Source organism: Arabidopsis lyrata, assembly GCF_000004255.2.
Source record: "Arabidopsis lyrata subsp. lyrata unplaced genomic scaffold ARALYscaffold_7, whole genome shotgun sequence".
NCBI classification, from domain to species: domain Eukaryota; kingdom Viridiplantae; phylum Streptophyta; class Magnoliopsida; order Brassicales; family Brassicaceae; genus Arabidopsis; species Arabidopsis lyrata.
The window spans coordinates 24,082,862-24,105,961 of record NW_003302549.1 but is presented as its reverse complement, the minus strand read 5'-3'; the positions used below and the strand labels follow the sequence as shown (position 1 = coordinate 24,105,961).

Sequence of the window (23,100 nt, the reverse complement as noted above, 5' to 3'; positions counted from 1 at the left end):
CCAAATGCCTCCGATCGAAAACCATCATTGTTGGGAAAGAAACCCTAAAATCGCCTCCATCGCCTCTCTCTCTCTCTCTCGTTCTTCTTCTTCGTTTCTGCGCAAAATTTTTTTTTTTTTAATTCAAAACCAAACCGTAAAACAAAGAAAAAGTAACTAAACCGAAACCAACTATGCCATTTGGTTTAAGTCATTAAGGGTATTTTCGTCAGATTTTGGCTTAATTGTCAAAACATGAGAACCAAATCTCACTTTGCCAAAGGGTGAGATCAAATCTTTTTTTCATGTTAAACGTGAAAATTTCTTTATTTTTTTTATCTCATCTTTGTTTGTTTGTACAGTCGCTTAGAAACCTCAAGTGGATAAATTTGAGAGGTTCAAAAAACCTAAATGAGTTACCTGATCTTTCAACTGCTACTAAACTTCAAGAATTGATTCTCACTAAATGCTCAAGTTTAGCTCCCCTCCTCTATTGGAAATTCCACTAATCTCCAGAAATTGTATCTTGGAATGTGCACTAGCTTGGTGGAGCTGCCCTCCGCTATAGGAAATCTTCATAAATTACAAGAGTTACAATTGCAAGGATGCTCAAAGCTAGCAGTTCTTCCTACCAACATCAACTTGGAATCTCTTGCTAAACTTAATCTCTCTGATTGCTTAATGTTGAAAAGTTTTCCTGAGATCTCTACAAACATTAAGCATCTCAAGCTCATGAGAACCGCAATCAAAGAAGTGCCTTTGTCGATCAAGTCATGGTCTCGTCTTCATGACTTGGAAATGTCTTACAATGAAAACCTTCAGGAATTCTCGCATGCTCTTGATATCATCACAAAGCTGCACTATGGAGCTACAGAAACGCAAGAAATTCCTTCGTGGATCAATAAAATCTCTCATCTTAAGACACTTATACTAGAGGTATAGGAGAAGCTGGTAGCACTACCGCAACTTTCAAATTCTGTATCATACGTATGGATTGAAAATGGCAAGTCACTGGAGACTCTTGGTGGTTCCTTTCACAATCATTCGAAGAAATTTCTGAAGTTTATTAACTGCTTGAAGCTGAATAAAGAAGCGAGAGAACTCATCCAGACTAGTAGTACCCGTAAGCTCTTACCGAGTAGAGAAGTGCCTGCAAACCTCACTTACCCACGAGATGCTGGAAGTTTCCTAATGGTAAGTTTGAATCAAAGGCCCTTTTCTACAACCTTAATATTTAAGGCTTGCATCTTGTTGGTTAAGAAAAATGACAAGGAGAAAGAGGACGATGGTAGGGAAATAGTGGTATATTATGACATCATGGAAAAACATAAAGCAGGCGTCGTGCCTCCTGCATATAGGTTTATTGTGCCTCCCTTTTTAAGAGAGCATCTGCTCACCTTTGAACTTGAGACGGAGGTGACGTCGAATGAGCTTATATTTAAGTTCCACCTTGGCAGTGACGAAGTCGTGATAAAAGAATATGGTGTACTCCAACTCTAAGTACCTTCCAGAAGAAAACAACTCAAGACTTGGTTCGGAGTCGCAAAGCCACCTTCTCACCTTCAGAGCTAGAATAAACAAACACTAATTCACTGAACTCCACGTAAAAACGTCAGAGAAGCTATGTTTGGTTGGTACTTCCTGTGGAAGTTCTGCTCTAACTCGAGCAATTCGGAATATTAATAGAGGAACCGATTTATTCAGACTATAAATTAAAGATTGCTGTGAAATTTGTAATGAACAATGTTGTGATACGAACTGTACACAAAAAATACAATGGTGGACATGGGTTTTGTACAAACCTTGATGGTTTTAGTATCTGCCTATGCAAGTACATTTGCTAAAACAAGTTGACAGAATTTTTTTTTTTTTTTGATAACCCAGGTGTCCGGTCCCACCGAAGTGGCCCGACTAGCATCGTGTCCAAGCGGAACTGACGTAGTCCTAGAAGCCTGCAGCCGCCATGTGAATTCCGCAGTTGCCGGGAATCGAACCCAGGTGGCGGTACCCCCAGCTGGAGGCCCTTTACCACTAGGAGACAACTCCTGGTTGTTGATAGAATTTTTAAACCAATTTGCTTTCTTTTGTAATTGTAACTTCCATAATTTGGTGATAAATTTCTTTTCGATAAAAACATTATTTTTATTTGCATGTAAGGTAAAGAGATAATATAAAGACATGCATAACTTGATAATATTTCACCATTGTCACTATCTATATTCTTGATTTTGTCGTCGTTGAAGAATTCTTCGGTGGACCAGGAGTTACGCCGCCGGAAATTAAATTAAGAACTCGAGAATTCCAATAACGAAGATAATTGTTATGGACACTGCTCGATGGGTATAGAATCAGAATGGCAAAAATCGTTAGAAAATGAGATTCTTGGATTTTTTTTTTTTTTTTTTTTTTTTCACAAACACCATTTTCATTAAGATATCGGGAAGACACTTTCCGCTGGGGAAAGCCATTCAGGAACCGACGAACTTACATGGAAAAATAGACTACAACGAGCCTGAGCTTTTTTGGCTAGCCAATCTGCTCGAGCATTAAGATTACGGGAATAAATCTGATACTAAAGGAAGGGAAAAAACAAGCGAGGGACCGAAAAGAGGCCAGTTCTGCAGCAAAGGATGGCCAATCTTCTTGGTTGTCGAGGAGAGAAACCAATTCCGAGCAATCAGAAGCAAAGGCGCCAGCAGTAATGCCTAACGAGGTCAAACATTCCATTGCCCAAAGCAAGGAGTCCAATTCTGCATGGAGCGGCGAGAGACTTCTTCGCGAACTCTTGAGACCAATGTGTGAGATGATGTCCGAGTCAATCAAGACCCAACCATGTCCACTTAGGCTATCCTCCAAATGCCAGGAAGCGTCTAGCTGGCATTCCGATAATCGGGGTGATAAAGCAAGGTTTAGCGCCGGCCGAACGGGAATATCGGGATCGACTTCATCTTTCGAAAGTGCTTTCTTCCAAACCGAGGCTTCTCTCAGTGCTAAGTCCAGAGTCTCCAAAGGGGGTTCTTTGACATTCTCAAAGATGAAACGATTACGGCTTTTCCATATATACCAAAGTATCCATGGAAAGAGTTCTAACACATCCTCTTCTATTCCAAAATCGCGACCTCTCCAAAAGAGAAAGTCAAACTTATAGAAAAGGGAATTTCTCGGGAAGATGTGCCCGGATGAGGGAATTGGTGATAAGGCCCATATTTGTCTCGAAGGCGGACATTCAAAAAGTAGGTGTATAATAGATTCCTCTTCCCCTCCGCAGCGTTGGCATCTTTTATCTGTACCAATATGTCGGTAGACAAGTTTCTGACTAGTGGCTAGGCAACCCGAGATACATTGCCACACGAAATGCATAAGCTTTCGTGTAGTTTTAAGTTTCCATACTTGTGCCTGGAGTGTCGAAACACCCGGACCCTGAAAAGGGAGGTCACAAGTAGGACGAGACAAGTCTCACGCGGCCCAATAACCGGATTTAACCGTGTAGTTTCCGGATTTGGTGTGAGACCAACTAAAATCATCACTCAAATATGTACGACTTGGGCGGATCCCTAAGATAAGAGGGATATCGTTAGGATCAATCAAGCCTTGAATGCGATCCAGATTCCAAGTTTTTGTGGTTTGGTCAATAAGGTCATTAACATAGAGATGTGGATCTCTAGAGGCAAGAATACTCTTTGCGGGTCGCGGAGGGATTGTGGGAATCCACGGGTCTTCCCAAACCCGGGTTAACATTCCAGAGCCAATAGTTCTTCGCAGTCCCGAGAGAAGAAGTGGTTTCGCCGCCATAATACTCCTCCATCCATAGGAGGGTTGGTTGGAGTTACCAATATGTAAAGGATCACTAAAACGGAAGTATCTACCCCTCAGGACCCTACTCAGAAGGGAATTCGGGAATCTGAGGAGGCGCCAGAGTTGTTTTGCGAGTAAAGCCAGGTTGAACTCCTCCAATGTTCTAAACCCCAGGCCGCCGTCGGAGTGTGGCGTGCAAAGCTTATCCCAAGCGATCCAGTGGATACCATTACTATTTTCATTAGTTTTCCACCAAAAGTTTGCAATGGCACTACTCAACTTGGAACGAATAGCTTTTGGTAGAAGAAAACACGACATAACATATGTCGGAAGGGCCTGTGCTACCGATTTTATAAGAACCTCTTTGCCTCCTTTGGACACGAATTTAGCGGACCATGTATTAAGCCTTTTTTGGAGCTTGTCCCTCACAAAGGCAAAAACTTGAGTTTTGGAACCATGAATCTGTTCCGGCAGCCCCAAGTAAGACCCCATTCCCCCGTCCTTGTGTATACCAAGGGACTCCTTGATAGAGTTTCGAGTGATGTTGTCAACATCATGTCCAAACATCACCGAAGACTTTGCTGTATTCAGCTGTTGACCCGACGCCTTGCCATAAATGCGGAGAATTTTGATGATTTCCGCACCTTGGAGTGGATCTGCTCTACAGAAGAATAAGCTATCATTCGCAAAAAGGAGATGAGAGGTAGAAGGGCTAGCACGGGAAACTTGCAGACCGTGAATTCGTCCATGCCATTCTGCTTCTTTAATATTAGCCACCAAAGCTTCGGTACACAAGATAAACAAAAAGGGAGAAATGGGATCCCCTTGCCGAATTCCCCTTGTTGGTTTAATGGACCCTCTCGGGGCTCCATTCAAGAGAACTTTATAAGAGACTGATGAGATACAGAACGAGATCAGATCTACCCATTTCTGAGCGAAGCCCATTTTTAACATGAGGGCTTGTAAAAAGGACCATTCTACTCGATCGTAAGCTTTGCTCATGTCTGTCTTTATAGCCATAAACTTTTTCTTGCACGCCGGATTGGTCCGAAGAGCATGAAAGTTTTCTTGTGCTATAAGAATAGTATCAGTAATGAGTCTACCCGAAACAAAGGCAGATTGAGTCTCGGAAATTAAATCCGGAAGAAGTTTCTTAAGCCGAAAGCTTAGGACCTTTGATATAACTTTGTAACTAACATTACACAGGCTTCGAAATTCCGACATATTTCTCGGTCTATCTGTCTTCGGAATCAAACAAATGTTTGTTTCATTCAGTCGCCTATCAAAGGATCCTGACGCATGGAAGTCTTGTACCACTTTGATTAGGTCCGGCCCGGTTAGATCCCAAAACCGCTGGTAGAAAAGGGCAGTCATGCCATCCGGCCCTGGAGTTTTGTCCGGGTTAAGTAAGAAAAGAGCGCGTCGAACTTCCTCAGGGGAGATATCCTTTAAAAGATTCTGGTTCATTGCCTCCGAGATCATAACAGGCACGTCCCTAAGGACGGAATGGAACTCCTGAGGATCAGAAGTAGAAAAGATGTCTCTAAAATAGTTCACCCTAAGACTTCAATTTCCGCTTCTTTATCCACCCACATCCCATCTTGATTCAATAAACCAATTATCTTGTTTTTAGCTCTTCGTTGTTTAGTAATAGCGTGGAAATATTTAGTATTTTTATCACCAGCTTTGAACCAAGTTTCCCTGCTTTTAGCCCGCCAGAAAATCTCCTCTTCTCTGTACGCGTCACAAAGCTTCCATTTTAAGGCTAGCAGTTCTTCTGCTGAAATCAACTCATCTTCCTGGGCCAGATCAATTTGATTCTGTAATTCAATAATCAGCTTCTCCGAGTTTGACGAACTCGATTTCTTCCAAATAGAGATAGATTTTCTGCAATTCGAGACTTTTTGCAAAAAAGGAGCACCTTCTGGAGAAGGGAAGGTCCAGCCTTGGAGAACCGATTCTTTAAAACCCGGTTTTCCAATCCATCTTTTGTCAAAAATAAAGTTTTTGACAACACGGTGCGGGCTATTCTGTATTGAAGCGAGAAGGGGTCTGTGGTCAGACCCCCATAATTTTAAATACTCCACATTAGTGTGGGAAAAAATGGTGTGCCATTCCTCGTTGCCCAAAGCTCGATCTAAGCGGGCTTTGATGAGGCGACGACATTTCCGGCCCGCAGGTCCACAACTCCGACGCCCTACCCAGGAGAACAAGTTCCCCTGTGAAGGGATCTCGATCATACCACAATTCTCGATCATGCAGCGAAAGGGAAGGAAAGAGGATTCAGATCTACGTTTCCCACCCCTTTTCTCATGATTGCCAGTTATTTCATTGAAGTCACCGATCATAAACCAAGGTTCAGAACGGGTAATGCCAATGCGAGTCAACCGTTCCCAAACTAACTCTCGGTACTGAACTACCGGATCTCCATAAACAAAGGAAATAAAAACTCGGTTTCTATCAATAATAGTCTCAATATCAATAAGCCGATCACTAACAAAAACAAATTTAACCGGATAGTCTTTCGAATAAAAAAGGGCAAGACCACCACTGTTACCAATCGGTTCAACAGTTTTAAGCGAATCAAAACCTAAAGATACTTGCATATTCTGGAGATGCATAAAATCATTTTTGGTTTCTGATAAAAAGAGGAACCCTGGAGAGTACAACCGACACATCTCTTCCAGTCGACGGGTGGTAAGCTGAGCACCCGCCCCTTGACAGTTCCACGCTAAGAGTCTCATGGGTTAGTAGCGGGGGAGTTGGGGACCCCACCGAACCAACGGGTGTACGAGTAGACTTGTTCTTCGAAGACGGGAGAACGCGAAGTCTTGGAACCGAAGCTGCACGTCTTAAATTCCCCGGTTTAGCCAAACCGGACCGGCTGGCCAATCTCTTACTTGGCGATCTTCCTTTCAAATTCTGAATCTTTCTTGAGGCCTGATTGACTAAAAGCCCAGAAGAGGAATGGGCCTTACGCTGCTGGGCCTCATTCTTCTTTTTCTTCAGATCCTTTTTCTCCACTGGCCCAGGAAGTGAAGATTCCGCCACTTCCGTCGTCTTCTTCCCACTGTCGGACTGGTTTCCGACTCCCGCAGCACGAGATTTGGACTTCTTCGTCGGAATCAGCCTCTGCGGCTGTCCGGAATCAGCTGGAATCTGCCAACTTTGACCAGCTCGAAGGCTCTCCTCAAACTCTTCTCCCAACAGATCGTCATTGTCCAAAACAAGGGCATCCGAATCCATTGCCGGTTCCATGGCGCGGTAGGCGGCGTCGTCCTCCGCCGTCCAATCCAGGTCTAGGGCTTCCGACAGAGGAGGATGAGAGCCTTCCCATCCAAACTCCGGAGCCGATTACAGTAAAGTCTTAGACCGTGATGGCTGAGTACCAACGGGACTGGAAAAAGAAACCGCCTGAGAAAATTTAGCTGCCAAAATTGTGTCTGGTACTTCAGCCAGAATCCTAGCATTTTCCTCTTCTTCCTCCACTGTTTGTTCGTACCAACTCTTGCGCTTCTCTGTTTGAGGCTCCAGAGTCAGACTTGCAAAAGGAATTGGAGACAAAGGAAGCTGAGATGAGAAGCCTGGACCATCAAAGTTGAGCGACTTCTTGGCTGAGCTTCCCGTCTCTGTTTCGGAACAAACTTCTGGGTTCACAGGAGGGAGGTCCCAGACCTTACCTTTACCCTTATCAATTCCATCACTCTTCCTAGAGAGATGAAGACGAAACGGATGTTCTCTATTAAACTCTGGGGAAAAATTTCCTTGTTTAGCTCTAGGAGCCAACAGATTGTCAGACAAGGTGAGTTGGGAATCAGAAATCTGAGATGGCGCCTGTTCCCTACTCAGGGAGTCCCTGTGACGAAAGGATACTGAAGTAAAAGCGTGAGATGGACCCTTGCGATCCTTGTTAGAGGCTTCAAATCTTTTCTCCTGTGAAAAGGAGTCCTCATGGCGCCGTTTACGTTTGTCCTCACCACCATTTCTCCGTGAATCTGAAATGGGAGGAGGTCATCGACGGGAAACAGAGTCCACCAAACGGTGCTGGACTGGAGCACGAGAAGAAAAATTTCTCTGTGAAGACTTCCGAGACTGATGCTGGAAATGACGAGAGCCTCCTGCTCTATCATCTTGAGAAGAAGAAGTGTTCTGTCTTCCAAGGGAAGGAGCTGCAGACAAGGATAGATTCTTCCTCCCATGCTCACTGCGAGTTGCAGCAGAGGAAACATGAGGAATGAGATGGGACTGGTTCAAATTGCCACCTCTGTTTAAAAAGCGGGGATTTTTCAGGGCCTCCTCATCAAGCAAAGCTTGTCTCTGGTTTGCATCTAGCAAAGGACAAAGATCAAGCTCGTGACAAATCCTGCGGCAATACGTGCACCATCGATTGAGCTTCTCGTAGAACAACTTAACTCGCACCACCACTCCAGAGGGAAGCTGAGCATGCTTGTTAAAGCGGAGAGGGACGTCTGCCTTAACAGAGAGCTGAAACCTACCATTAGTGGAGTCAACGCCGTGAACCACACCAAGAGATCTACCAAAATTCCTTAAAGCTGCTTCTTCCCAGAACTCAGCAGGGAGACCTTCAGTTCTGACCCAAAAGGTCATGTTATCAGGAAAGGAAGGGCCAGAGTTAGGTTCCCAGCGTTCTAAAGCAAATGACCATTTGTTAAAATGACATGGCCGCTTATTCAAGATCTTCAGAAGGTCGGCTTCTGATTCAAAGAAGAATTGGAACCGAGAGTCGCCCAAAGAAACACCCCGGACACGTCCCTCGACGTCCCAGATATGTTCTTTAGGGAGAAGAGACACCAATGCGTCTATACTCCGACCACCTTGGTGGAACATTCGTCCCACCAGACTCCGCTGCAAACGAGCCAACATAACAGAGTTGTCCACCTGGGGAAGGATAAAAACATCCTCTTCATCCTCAGGTTCAAAGTCAAAAGGGGCTTGTTTAGGAGGTGATTCCCTATACCAACTTGGTCTCATTCTTTTGGACATGGTTGGAGAGAAACTTACAGAGAAAACAAGAAACAGAGCTTAGCTTGACGCTAGAAAAGAAGCTTAGGAAACACTGCTATTGCAGGAAGGTCTTCAGAGAGAAAAGGAGGTTGAAAGTCACAGAGAAAGCTGGAGCAACGCTGTGGAAGAGAGAAAACAGATAGAAAAAGGAAGGGAAATGGGGACAGAGGCTACAAGGGAAAGAGACCAAAGACTGGGGAAAAGAGAAAAAGCCATCGCCAAGTCTATGGGAGCAAGCCAAAACCCAGTAGGCCAAAAGAAATTTCCCAAAGAAGCTAAAAAGGTTTGGTGAGATCTACTGTTTTTGAAACCATTTCTTCTTTTGGAAGTTTGGAATCCCGTGCTTGGGAGAGAATTTTAGAGAGAGAAAACTAGAGAGAAAGTTCAATGAGATTCTTGGATTGTCATTAGCATTTTCCGGCTTTGCTATTGAAAAAAAAAAATGGGATAGGAAAACTCTTGTCATGGGTGAGATTTATGTATAAGGTAATTAAATAAGGAGATTGTTTATTTTCAAATGTTCGGCTAAAGTTTGGTATATGTATATAATATACAGAATTCATGTATAATTGAAATTATTTTGGGATTAATTATGTCGATTGATTTTTCAATGATGTTATCACTTGTTTCTTCTTCTTTTTTTGTTCAAAATTGTTGATGGATGAAAGCCCAAATTCGCTCATTAGCCCAAACAAGCTGACGGGCCGAAAAGCTAAAGAGTTTCCCAAGCCCAACTCTTTTTGTTGGCCCAAAATTTGGAAATAGGCCGAACAACGACCAAGCCCAGTCGACCCAAATCTACTGATTTCACCTCTCAGGGTACCCTACCTCCGTACCCTATAAATAATGAAATGGAATGATGATCAGGGGGATCCTAAAATAACCGTCTGCAGAAAAATCGTACAACCGTCATCAGAACTTTGCGGCTCGGCCCGTTGACTCCGTTATTCAGCTCGTCCAACTCATAGTTCATCTCGACCTCGTCCAAACTTAGATCCGAAGACCGTATCTCGTAGTCGTCATTTTGTAACTCCCGGATCGTCGTTTAAAAGAAAGATTCTTCTTACTTCCCTAGAGATCCATTCCGTACTTGTGTGATTCGTGTATCAACAAAAATCACTTGTTTCTTCATGAGGCAGATAATTTTATAAATCTACTTCATTTGTCATATATACAAGCTTATGATGATGAAAACTTGACTTGCATACAAGCCGTAAAACTTGACTTGACTTGCATACAAGCCTTATACTTCATTTGTAATATTCTTAATAATACATGATATATCATAGATTTTACGGCTTTTAACCATGATATATGTATTGTTTTTAGAGTCTTTTTCTTATTTCTAGAGTCTTTTTAGTGTTTTTTCAGGTGTTTACGTGACCGAGATGGATTTGGAGATTGTGGAATATTTTGGAGCAAAGTCAAGGAATAAAGGCTGAAGAGACGAATTTGGAGTCAGACCAAGTCATCAGTGTCGATCAACATTGTTGGTGTCGATCGACATTATTGGTGTCGGTCGACATCGTTCGTGGCCCAACAGAAGTCTCGAGAATTAACAAGTTTTGAACCTTGTAGAATTGTCCAGAAGACTTTCTTATTTGCAATATTAGTCCATGAACGTTTTTGAGAACATATAAATAAATAGATTTTAGGGTCATTGTTTATATCAATTTTTTAGTTTTATCTTGCTTTTTACTTTGTATTCTCTGAGAACTTGAATCTTTTGAAAGATAATTGGAGATAGCTTTATTCTCAGAGATTTCAAAACCCGTGTAGAGAGAAGATATTTTTAATCTCTATTCTCTTTTTGTTTTCTTTCATGATATCTATTTTAAACTTGTTTTATGCTTTCATGATCATGTTTGAGTAGTCCTTTTGTTAGGTTTAGGGATTCTCAATAGGGAGTTAGATGAATTAGTAGAAAGATAACATGCTAGGATAAAATCTATAGAGTTTTTCATCTTCTATTGTTCTTAATGCTAGTTCTAGAGTAGCTAATAGTAGGACATAATGCCCCACATCGGAAGTTGGAAGAGATCCTAAGTAATATATAAGGGATATGAGCCACTCCATAGATCTTAACATGGTATCAGAGCCCGATCCACACATGTCCAACCCGATCCGACCCAAAGATGGTCCAATCATCGACAAGGCCCAAAATTGATGTCGTCGATCTAAGCCCGAACATTCCGAGATTAATGGCCAAAGAGCCATCATCTCGAGGGGGCGTATTAGGACATAATGTCCCACATCGGAAGTTGGAAGGGATCTTAAGTAATATATAAGGGATATGAGCCACTCCACTCATTGCCAATTGGTTTTGAGTTGGAAGTCCATAGATCTTAACAGCTAACTAAAACTTGATCTTAGGATAATAGGTTAGACACAAGAGTGCGCTTATTACCGGAATTATTTTAGGTGGGCCAAAGTAACTAAATACAAACGATAGTTGATTTAAATACTTTTGTAAACATATCGAACATGATCGTTAATGCTTGTTTAATTTTAGGGATTTACAGACAAGAATTGGAATTCCTGCTACTAGACATAGATAGTCAATACAGACGAGAGTTGGTTGATTATAATTGCGTGATTAGAGTTCTAGAACAGTTCTGTAATAATTCCTAACTAATTGCTAGATCTAATATTCTAATATTTCCTGAGAAATTGCTTAAGCTTGACGCTTTAATTCATTTGAATTTACATTGATATAACTGTTTTGCTTTATTTTAATTTTTTCATATTCTATTTAGCTTAATTTCGAAATTATTAGTTTTTTGTGTGAATATTTTTTTTTTGTGGAATTCGATTTTTAAATACTACACATATCTCTTATTTGAGAGAGTTGCTTAAAGATAATTTGAGCATATCAATACAAATCAGGGGTTACGTTCCAACGAATTTATAAATACGTTCCAACGTGTTTACACCTACTTTATATAAGAAGATAGGTTTTACACATAGCTAATCAAATATTTAGCATTTCTCCAACCTGTAGTTTTTTAAGTGACTTTTTATTTATTTTTGTTTGACTTGTGGTTAAATATTGGTTCGTATTTCATTGTCTAACGTCTGCAGTTTTGGTCGGACATTGATCATCGCTCAATTTTCTGCGACAAAGTCCTTCTTCCAAGAAAATGTAAATAACTAAAAAATATATAACCCTCCCTGCATCATTAGGAGGTTTCGAAGAAATTGTCAAGGTAAAATATTATAAATCCTGCGTCATTAGAAGAAGAGCCCTACAATTTTTGGTGTTATCAAAATCTCTCTTAACATCTTTACGTTAGTATCAATTTGCCCCCATTATACTTCACATTACTGAATTTTTTAGTTCGGTTTATTGTGTTAATTTATCTATATTATAAACTATAGTAATAATTCCAAGTGGATAATAATATGATGGAAAGGATTCGTAATAAGTTAAAAGTATAGGGACTCGTTAAGACGTTAACTTAAAGTTCTTTTATGACTATCTCAATAAAAGCATTTTCAAGATTCAATAAACAAACTAGCTCTTTCCATTTCCTTCTGCAGATTGGTTTCTGAAAAGCTTTGAGATATTGATCTTCTCTTGATCATACTTGATGGATTCTTCTTTTTACTTTGGTTTTTGTGCTGCTGCAATAACCTTCTTCACTCTTTTCGGTACAATATTTTTTATGTTTTATGGAAAACACAAATCCCATCAAGAAAACAAAACAATAGCTTCTTCTCCTTCTTCTTCTTCTACTTTATCTTTTTCATCTACTCCATCTTCTTTGTCTCAAAATCGGAAACACGAGGTCTTCCCAAGCTTCCACGGGGCAGATGTTCGTAAAACCTTTCTTGCTCACATCCTAAAAGAGTTCAAAGGAAAGGGAATCGTTCCATTCATTGATAATGATATCGAGAGGAGCAAGTCTATCGGTCCTGAGCTCATAGAAGCTATAAAAAGATCGAAGATCGCGATCGTCTTGCTCTCGAGAAACTACGCTTCTTCGTCTTGGTGCTTAAACGAGTTGGTGGAGATCATGAAGTGTAGAGAAGAGTTGGGTCAAACAGTGATGACCATTTTCTATGACGTTAATCCAACGGACGTAAAGAAGCAGACAGGAGATTTTGGGAAGGTCTTCAAGAAAACGTGTAAAGGTAAAACCAAAGAGGACATTAAGAGATGGCAAAACGTTTTGGAGGCTGTGGCAACAATCGCTGGGGAGCATTCCCGTAACTGGTTAGCTTTCTTAATTTATACTTGCCCTGACTAATATTTTATTAACACATCAAACTATATTTATTGGTAGATTTTAAAGAATTTCAAGACAACCAATACATAATTTTTTGTATAAATTGGTCACTTAATTTGTTAGGGATAATGAAGCAACCATGACTGAAAAAATCGCCACTGATGTTTCAAACATGCTGAATAGATACTCACCATCAAGAGATTTTGACGATTTAATTGGGATGGGGGCTCATATGAAAGAAATGGAATCGTTGTTATGCCTAGACTCTGATGAAGTAAGGATGATTGGGATTTGGGGTCCGTCTGGGATTGGGAAGACTACCATTGCCAGAGTCTTATATAGCCAATTTTCTGAAAGTTTTGAATTGAGTATCTTCATGGAGAATATCAAAGAGCTGATGTATACAAGACCAATGTGTTCTGATGAGTATAGTGCAAAGATTCAGTTACAGCAACAGTTTTTGTCCCAAATAATCAACCACAAGGATATGGAGCTTCCTCATTTAGGAGTTGCACAAGATAGGTTGAACGACAAGAGAGTGCTTATTGTTCTTGATAGCATTGATCAATCAATACAACTAGATGCTATTGCAAAAGAAACTCGGTGGTTCGGTCATGGAAGTCGGATTATCATCACAACACAAGACCAAAGGCTTTTGAAGGCACATGGCATCAACCATATTTACAAGGTGGAGTTTCCATCAGCATATGAAGCTTATCAGATGTTTTGTATGTATGCTTTTGGCCAAAAGTTCCCTAAAGATGGTTTTGAGGAGCTTGCGTGGCAAGTTACAAAACTTTTAGGTAATCTACCTTTGGGACTAAGAGTTATGGGATCCCACTTCCGGGGAATGTAAATGCATGAGTGGTTAAAGATTCGCCTTGATGCTAGTATTCAAAGCATTTTAAAGTTTAGTTACGATGCATTAGGTGAAGAAGATAAAGATTTATTTCTTCATATAGCGTGCCTTTTCAACAATGAAGAAATGGTGAAAGTGGAAGATTATCTTGCTTTAAGTTTCTTAGATGTTAGGCAAGGGCTTCACCTCTTAGCTGAGAAATCTCTCATAGCTATTGAGATTCGTTCTACTAACTATACACGTATAAAGATGCACAATCTATTAGTGCAATTAGGTAGAGACATTGTCCGTCATAAGCCTGGGCACCAATGCATTCGTGAGCCTGGGAAGCGTCAATTTTTGTTAGATGCTAGTGATATTTGTGAAGTACTCACTGATAACACGGTTAGTTCTATTATTATTCTCTTGTTTCCTTGTTTTATCTACAAATTAAATTCATTCAATAGCTAATTATCTCTTGTTTTCTATCTTTTCTGCTCTTTTTACAGGGTAGTAGAAATGTTATAGGTATACTTTTCGAGTTATATAACCTATCAGGCGAATTAAATATCAGTGAGAGAGCTTTTGAAGGATTGTCTAACCTTAAATTCTTAAGATTCCATGGCCCATATGACGGTGAAGGCAAACAATTGTACTTACCGCAAGGTTTGAATAATCTACCTCGGAAACTTAGATTAATAGAATGGAGCTGTTTTCCAATGAAATGTTTACCTTCCAATTTTTGTACGAAGTATCTAGTCCATATAGATATGTGGAACAGCAAACTTCAGAACATGTGGCAAGGAAATCAGGTACAGAATTGTTGTGTTTCTCTCCAATTTTAAAATATTGGGTCAAAAAGGAGTGATCTTCTTAGAAGGCTATCTCTTGTAGTCTTTATTATGCTTGCTTAAATTGTAGTATCCCTCCATGGTTAGTATCATTGGTGGAAAGGGAGGAACTATGTATAAGTTGTATGAACAAAGAATTTAATTTTTCAGTTATTATTTGAATTTATTTTTAATGCGTCTTCTTATGTTGTCTTTATTTGTTTCTGCAGCCCCTTGGAAATCTCAAGAGGATGGATTTGCGTGAGTCTAAACACCTAAAAGAGTTACCTAATCTCTCAACTGCCACTAACCTTGAAAAATTGGATCTGTTTGGATGCTCAAGTTTGGCGGAGCTCCCCTCCTCTCTTGGAAACCTTCAAAAATTGCAAGAGTTGAGATTACAAGGATGCTCAAAGCTAGAGGCTCTTCCTACTAATATCAACTTGGAATCTCTCAATGCCCTTGATCTCACTGATTGCTTACAGCTAGAGGCTCTTCCTACTAATATCAACTTGGAATCTCTCAATAACCTTGATCTCACCGCTTGCTTACTGATCAAAAGTTTTCCGGAGATCTCCACAAACATCAAGGATCTCATGCTCATGAAAACTGCAATAAAAGAAGTGCCTTCGACGATCAAGTCATGGTCTCATCTTCGTAACTTGGAAATGTCATACAATGACAATCTCAAGGAATTCCCACATGCTCTCGATATCATCACAAAGCTTTACTTTAACGATGTAGAAATACAAGAAATTCCTCTGTGGGTTAAGAAAATCTCTCGTCTTCAGACACTTGTACTAGAGGGATGCAAGAGGCTGGTAACAATCCCACAACTTTCAGATTCCTTATCAAAAGTAGCAGCCATAAATTGCCAGTCACTGGAGAGACTTGATTTCTCCTTTCACAATCATCCAGAAATATTTCTCAGGTTTATTAATTGCTTCAAGCTGAATAATGAAGCGAGAGAATTCATCCAGACTAGTAGTAGTACCTTTGCGCTCTTACCCGCTAGAGAAGTGCCCGCAAACATCACTTACCGAGCTAATGGGAGTTCCATAATGGTAAATTTGAATCAAAGGCCTCTTTCTACGACCTTGAGATTTAAGGCTTGCGTCTTGTTGGATAAAAATGTTGACAATGACAAGGAGGAGGCCGCCGCTAGGGAAACAATTGTATTTCCTAGAATAACAGAGAAAGGTAAAATTGGCGTCGATGTTTCATACAGACCTGAATATTGCTTTCCCGTGCCTCCCATTTTAAGAGAGCATTTGCTCATCTTTGAGTTTGAAGCTGATGTGACGTGCAACGAGCTTTTATTTTCGTTCGGCATCCAGGGTAACGAAGCGGTGATAAAAGAATGTGGAGTACTCCAACTCTAAGTTCATTAATATGATGGAAAAAAGCCACAACACAAAGCCACCATGTCATGAGACTTCAGAACTTCAGAGAAGAACAACACACTGATTAACTGATCTCCAGCAAAACAAAAAAATCCTCCATGACGAAGAAGGTGACGAGGTAAAGTTATATTGAAATCTTTTGATCTCATCTTTGTTGTTTAAACAAAAAACAATTTCTTCCATTTCAACAACCGTTTAGCATCTCCAATTGAATTCATCTCTGATTTAGGTAAAACAATATCATCTTTCTCAGTTTCTTGTGATCTGAATTACAGTTTTTGAATTTGGGTCTCTCTTTGAATTTTGTAGAGATGATTTTGTGGACGTTGAAGAAATCTTCGACGAACCACGAGCTCTCACCAGGAACCAGACCGCCTCCGCGAATGTAGAAATCCAAATCTAAGCTGAAATTATGGCCTGAAAATGAAAATTGCAATTTTGTTTTTGTCCCACACTTTTATTTTTAATATCCACAAACTAAATCAACACTTCACTTTTCTTTCTTTTACCTGAAAAAAAAAAAAAAGAGAAGCAGCTATCTACACAAATACTCCATTAAGCAGATAAATTTCCCGGTTTAGACAAACCACAAAGCCAACTCAAAAGAACCTCAGCACCTTTCTCCCATGAACAATCTAGCATCATGTCATGAGCAACACCTTCAATACAAACCGGTTCAACCTCATAAAACCGCCCGGTTTCCTTCAGCCCCTCATCATCCTGCAAAACCATAACCCATTTCGGTGTAATACAAGTACCAAGATTGAAAAACTTTCTGGTTTGGTTAGAAAGGACAAAGGAGGGTGCGTTCGTAGTTCTTACCACTATGAAGTCATCTTTGGCGCCTAAAACAAGAACATTTGTAGAATTTTCCATTGGTTTCGGTACTGGAAGTGATGCGTTTAGCTTCCTCAGATCAAACAGCGGCATCCGTGAACTCTCTCTCATAAGATCCTGGTAACTGAATCAAGAAAAGAGAGAGACAATTTGTTTAGATTACTGAAACTTGATTTTAGATTAGAGGTGACTATTGAGCTAGATTATAGGTATACCGCTTCACAAGTTGATCATCCATGGCTTGAGAGAAGAATGTTTCCCGACAAAGAGGAATAGATTTCTGAAAACCTTTAGGAGCTAAACTGAGAGTAACCTACTCAAGAACATAACCAAGAACAAACATTGTTGAACATGACACTGAGATCATCCTTGCAAGATACAGAAAAAGATTATTACCTTAAAAGCAGCCACAGGTTTAGAGAAGAGATAACGTAAAACTAAGCCGCTGAACAACAAAGTGAGTCCCGGAAGTTATATAGAAGCTAAACGAAGAAGTTCACTGATATAGGAAAGAGCCAATAGGTTGCGAGAAGTTTACCTATTACCCGAAGGTGGAACCGAGCAAACAAGTACAGCCCCTGAAACTTCTGGAAACGCATTTTCCATTCCTGGAATCGAAAACAACAAACTCATCGGTTATCGTATAGGCATTCTTACACCTGATCCAGAAAACGAAACTCATTTGAATGAATATACACCTTACCTAACGTCTGCTTGTTTACAATATTTGCCAAGTAATATTGAACAATGAGTCCTCCAAAAGAATGACCAATAAGAACAGGAGGTGAAGAGCCAAGATTCAATTCGATAAAATCCGCAATATCACTTGCATGCGTCTACTACACAAACAAGTAAGAATCTTGCTGAATCAAGTAATTATCCAATGAAGACAATGCACATTGCAAGTTTCAAGTACCTGAAGTGTTCCAGCAACTGTTCCCAAAGGATCATCACTTTCACCCTAAAGATAACAAATCACTCAATTTCAATCCAAAGTTTGAAACTTTATGATCTTGAAAGTCTAACTAGATATTGGGGAAATCGAAACTCAGCATAAAAATCAAAACTTTGATGATTTGAGAATTTACCTGACCTAGTAAACTAACAGCATAAGAATCAAACCCAGAAGAAGAGAAGAAAGGTAACCAATGTTCAGCCCAACACCAAGCTGCGTGATAGCTTCCATGTACAAACACCAATGGTGGATTCTCTCTTTCGGATTTGCTTCTTCGTTGTTCGATTACCTCCATTTTTAGACCAGAGGGAAGCTTGTGGAAGAGACGGTTTTGCCCCTTTTTCAGTTCGTATGGAGTTTTCGTTCTTGGGGGATTGGTGAGAGCTGCCATGGGCTTAATCGTCATTTTGAGCGAGGATAGGCATGGGAACGAAGTAAGAGAAGAAGACGCCATTGGCGTGAAGGTCGAGCTGTTCCGAAGAGGAGAGCTCTCAAGAACTATCAGAAGTTTTACTGTTTACGCTAAATAATGTAAGAAAAAAGATAACCATAGACTATTAACACTGTTAATATTCTTGAATTCCATATTGATTCGAACCAACCGAATTATTTAGAATCTATATCATTTTTCAAATTATTTTGAAAACTCTCTAAAATTCCTTAATAAATTCTTGAAAAATTCGAAAGTCCAAAAGATATGTTTTTCATAATTCTTACTCCAAACTACTTAATTTTATAAAAAATAATTAAAAATAACTAAAAAATTCGTATGAAACTGAATTTTAATATTTAATTTAAGAGAGTTTTCAGTTTTTTTTTTTGGAAATTTTCAAGAATTTATTATTATTTGAAAATAAATTTATAATTTCAATATTAATATTTTGATTGATAAATTAGAAAAGTTAACAGAAATTACTTTCGATGTGGGTGTTAGTACTATTTGAAAATTTGTGTATGAAAGACAAAATTAATTCATGTTTTTCATGTATCCAAAATATTTGTGTATTTTAGTGAATATATGGTCTATTTATATGATTTTTTCTCTAAAGAAAATAATAAGTCAAGATATTATTAAACAAAACTTTGGAAGGTAAGATATTTCTCTAAATATTGAATTTTAAATATTCTGTAGGACCTTAATATTTCAATAAGGGCACAATCTAATATTTGTAAAACAAATAACATAGAACAAGTATCAAAAATCAACAATACCGAAAGGATGATTGAAGAACGAAGATTCACGGTGGTAAACAGAGTTGAGAACGTTGATGATCTCTCTCCTTAACTCAAAAATCGCCCCGTAGTGTGCCGGTTTGATGACAATTAGAGTCCCAGGATAAAACTGTTTCTCCTTTTGATTGCAACACTCAAATCAAAAGCTAATCGAACACTAGCCTTGTGTTGTACTCTCAGACTCGAACTAGAAAAGAGAAGAAGAGGAAGGAGATTATGTTGGTGAACGATGCTTAGAATGAGAGACAATGACCATGACTTTATAGCACAAGAGCTCCACGTCCATGGCATCAAAGAGGAGAATATATCACCTTAATGACACAATCAAGAGACTTAAATCTCACGATTAAGTCAAAAACGTTTTTGACCCTAATTGTCTCAATTGAGTACACACAATCATTAAGGTAGATATTTTTGATTTAATCACTAATTTAAATCAAAATAAATTTGGGAAAATAAAATAATTATATGGGTTGTAAGCCCATTTCCCAAATTTCAAATCTCAAATCCAACCCATGTATGTTTGGATTTCTCCTCTAACTTCCAAAGTATACAATTTTGACTTTAAGTCAAAATTCCAAGCTAAGCAAGCAAGTTACTTTGGACCTCCATTTCTCATTCAAACGAACTCCGTTTTTGACATTTCAATACACCATCACGTAGTGCTCGCAGCAACGATTCCATCGTGCCCAAGAACCGGTCATTCCGATGAATGTCTTCACCGGAAAATCCACCATAACAATGGTCAAAACCATTTTGTCAAAAACAAGTCCAACATATTCTGGATCCAAATTAACTATATATATATACATTAAGCTTCGATCAAAATCATAATATATATTTGGTTCTTGGTAAGCAATGTAAGCTTGTTAGATTTCTTCAAGGAATCCAGCACCGTTCATCAGTCAAAAATGCAGTCTAGGCATGTGACCTACGACGTAGTTGGTGGCACCAAATCAGTTCCTTACGTGAACCGGACGAATGATATTTCGCACGGTTCCATTAACAATGTTCAACCGAAACACTGGAAGATGATGAGTGTAAGGAAGTTGATGATGTACAACATCAGGGATATGTGGAATCTCAGCTGCACTCATGAGGTCAACGTATTTCACATGTCTCTCCATTTGTTCCCACCTACATTGCCTTTGTGGATCGACCTTTGGTGGGATGAGACCGCGATGCTCATTTTTCAAGTGCTTATCAAGTTGAGAATAAGTTCCGGAGAAATTGCAATCATCGATAAAAACAAGACCTCGGTGTAGCATTCATGAATCTACTTGCAGTGCTTGTCACTTTTGTTGTCTCAAAGACTTCTCCTCTATAAAGAGACTGATGTCCACGAGTGAATCATAGAAAAACAACAAAAGAAATTGTAGTGAAAAGTGTTTGAAATGATTTACTAAACTTTCGAAAGCTAATGCATATGAAAAACTAAAATATTTTAAAATTCAAATGATTATATTTATACACAAAGGCCGTATAGATGAAAGTTTTAAATTAAAATCATGCGCAACGCGGATAATACATAATCCACTTGTAAATAAAATTGTGAAATTCAAATTTAAAATAGTGAGACGCTATAAAAGCATTAAAAATACAATAAGAGATCATACTAGCTTAAAAAAAAAAAATTGAATTATTCTTTCCATTTGTTTTGGAAAAAATTAGATTGTAGCTTTTCCTAATTTTTGAGTGCTAAGTTAATTGTTATCTTATACATTTAAAAATGTAAAAATAAATGTTACTCATTTAATATATTTCAATTGCTTACTTCAAATATTTTGATTGTTTTTTTTTGTTTTTAAGAAAATATTAAAAACAAATAAGGAATGATATATAAACCCAGGCTTGAGTTTGTTCTAAATATGTTTAGAGGTATTCTTCTGTTTAAATCTAAAAAGAAAATGGAAAATGATAATGAAATCTCATAAAATCATGCATAAAAGATAGTATGGGATTTTTACAAATTAATTTTGAAATGATATTAGATTCGATGGAGTGATGTATGCATTTTATTGGTTTAGTATCTAATTTTCTATTTACATTACATCTCTTTTAGAAGAAACTAAGATTTTGTAACCCATGATAAATAAGTATTCATGGAGGAGAAATTAATGTCCTTATCTTCAAACTCTTTTCTTCTTAGCTTGTTTTTATATAATGGACTAAATGCCCTAATATTATCATACAATCAATTCTCTTAAAGACAGACGTTAAGAAGAAACATAAAAAACGTGAAAGTATGGAGAGGATTCCTTCACTTGTATTCTTTGCTAGCTTACTTATCATTTTTGTCACAGGTACCTTGTATATCTTTCAATTGTTATGTCTCTTTATTTTATTCGATTTTTAATCAAATTTTGCTATTACCAGTTTATGGACAATTGACCAAAGCACCTCTGCTTGATAAATATTTCTAGTACAACGTAGATAAAATAACATATTTCAAATGGCAATGGTTGAAAAGAAAAAAAAACAATAGTATGATTTTTGATAATTAAAACAATAGTATGATGGTAATATGAATTTGTTTTTTCATAGAAAATGATTGGTTCTTATATTGATAGTATTTTTTTTCATAGAAAATGATTTGTATCATAGAGTTTTTTTTTTTTTTTTAAGTCTTCTCATTGTTAGTATTTACTTGTATACCTTATTTCCATAGAGTGTGTAAGTAAGTACTCTTATTTCTATATGAAGTTTAATAAGGTATACAATGCTCTAGTTGTGAATCAGACAAGAGCAATTTCATGCGATGAAAGCTTAGGCCTTTGCAAAAAATGTGACGAAAGATGCAAGGCCAAACACGGACCATCATGCATAAGCAAATGTGATGGAGAGGTTGGGATGTTGTCGTGCACATGCACTTACGAGTGTGGACCAACTTTACCCCCCAAAAGAAACGTTTGCAGCGGTGGGACTGGTATGTGCAGTGGGAATTGTCCTGATAAATGTTGTGATACCAACTGCGCACAAAAGTATAATGGTGGACGTGGATTTTGTAACTCCCTTGGTAATTATAATTTGTGCCAATGCGAATACCCTTGCTAAAACAGGGTAACAAAATTTGTAAACCAGTTAATTGGCTTTCTTTTGTTATTATAAGTTCAGTGATGATATTGCTATATATGATTTAATATCAAGACATAGAAGGTTCTTTAATAACGTTCTAGAAGGTATTCTTGTTTTTAAATTCCACTGATTTTCTTAATCATAGATATATATTTTAACCCTCTCAAATGACATTTTTACTGAAACAAGAAGAGTAGTAAACATCAAAAGCTCCGTAAAAATTAACAGAAACATTAAGTAAGCTCTTTACCGAATGCACGTTTAATCACACCTTAGGTTAGGTATTGACGAGTTTGATGACTCTATACATAACATGATAAGATCGACGATAAAAGTATGTTCAATGTTAATGCCTTGTTTCTTCATTTTCCTTTAGAGCACCAAATATCTAGACACACCATGTAAGACAAAGACTTTCGACAATAACAGAAAAAAAAAAAAATCTAAAGAAGATGGGAAAAATATGTTAATGAAAAATCTAACGACTTGACTTGTCGAACTTTCTAATTGTCTTCAATAATTAATTTATCATTATTTGTGTAACAACAATGCAACCAAATTTCTTGGTATTGTCAACGAAGCTAGGTTATATTTGCATTTCATGTGGAAGTTCTGATCTAACTCGAGCAATTGGGATTATTAATAAAGAAAAAGATTTATTTAGAGTTTTATAAACAATTCTTCATGTATTAATTAAGAGAAATGATACATCCTCGTATACTTATTCTGATATACAAAAGTTTAGGTAACAGAGAAGAGTATATACACTACTTATTCACTGTACTCCACAAAAAGTCATTCTTACCAATAAAAAGACATGATCGTTAATCGTCGTCTGCTCCAGCCAGCAAATTATCAGAGCTGCCAGTAAGTCGCATTTAAAACGGGTCGGGCGCAAATT

General features: G+C 38.4%; 3 protein-coding genes across 10 annotated transcripts in view; 2 read left to right on the top strand and 1 right to left on the bottom strand.

The window, feature by feature from the left end:
* The window catches only part of LOC9306917 (putative methylesterase 14, chloroplastic), a 54,403-nt gene extending 35,979 nt beyond the window's left edge, over positions 1-18,424 (bottom strand). For 2 of the 7 annotated variants that reach the window (XM_021018922.1, XM_021018917.1), the window contains exons 1-5: positions 18,025-18,424; positions 17,853-17,897; positions 17,640-17,772; positions 17,475-17,544; positions 17,333-17,381 (exon numbers count right to left, since the gene is read on the bottom strand). In XM_021018922.1, coding sequence (XP_020874581.1) covers positions 17,333-17,381; positions 17,475-17,544; positions 17,640-17,772; positions 17,853-17,897; positions 18,025-18,345 — 618 coding nt within the window. In that variant the 5' untranslated portion in view covers positions 18,346-18,424. Of the gene's footprint in view, positions 1-16,253; positions 16,820-16,921; positions 17,061-17,151; positions 17,250-17,332; positions 17,382-17,474; positions 17,545-17,639; positions 17,773-17,852; positions 17,898-18,024 lie in introns of those variants that run through there. The other 5 variants (XM_021018920.1, XM_021018919.1, XM_021018921.1 and 2 more) reach the window with 5 other exon arrangements.
* Positions 12,341-23,100, top strand: part of LOC110224165 (probable disease resistance protein RPP1) — a 19,575-nt gene continuing 8,815 nt past the window's right edge. The window contains exons 1-2 of one of the 2 annotated variants that reach the window (XM_021018913.1): positions 12,341-13,015; positions 13,152-13,985. In XM_021018913.1, the coding sequence (XP_020874572.1) occupies positions 12,390-13,015; positions 13,152-13,884 (1,359 nt within the window). In that variant the 5' untranslated portion in view covers positions 12,341-12,389 and the 3' untranslated portion in view covers positions 13,885-13,985. Of the gene's footprint in view, positions 13,016-13,151; positions 13,986-23,100 lie in introns of those variants that run through there. The other variant, XM_021018912.1, reaches the window with a different exon arrangement.
* Positions 21,252-22,196, top strand: LOC110226649 (putative defensin-like protein 180). Its single transcript, XM_021018927.1, has 2 exons — positions 21,252-21,427; positions 21,853-22,196. The coding sequence occupies exons 1-2, from the start codon at positions 21,370-21,372 to the stop codon at positions 22,176-22,178; spliced, it is 384 nt and encodes a 127-aa protein (XP_020874586.1). The 5' UTR covers positions 21,252-21,369; the 3' UTR covers positions 22,179-22,196.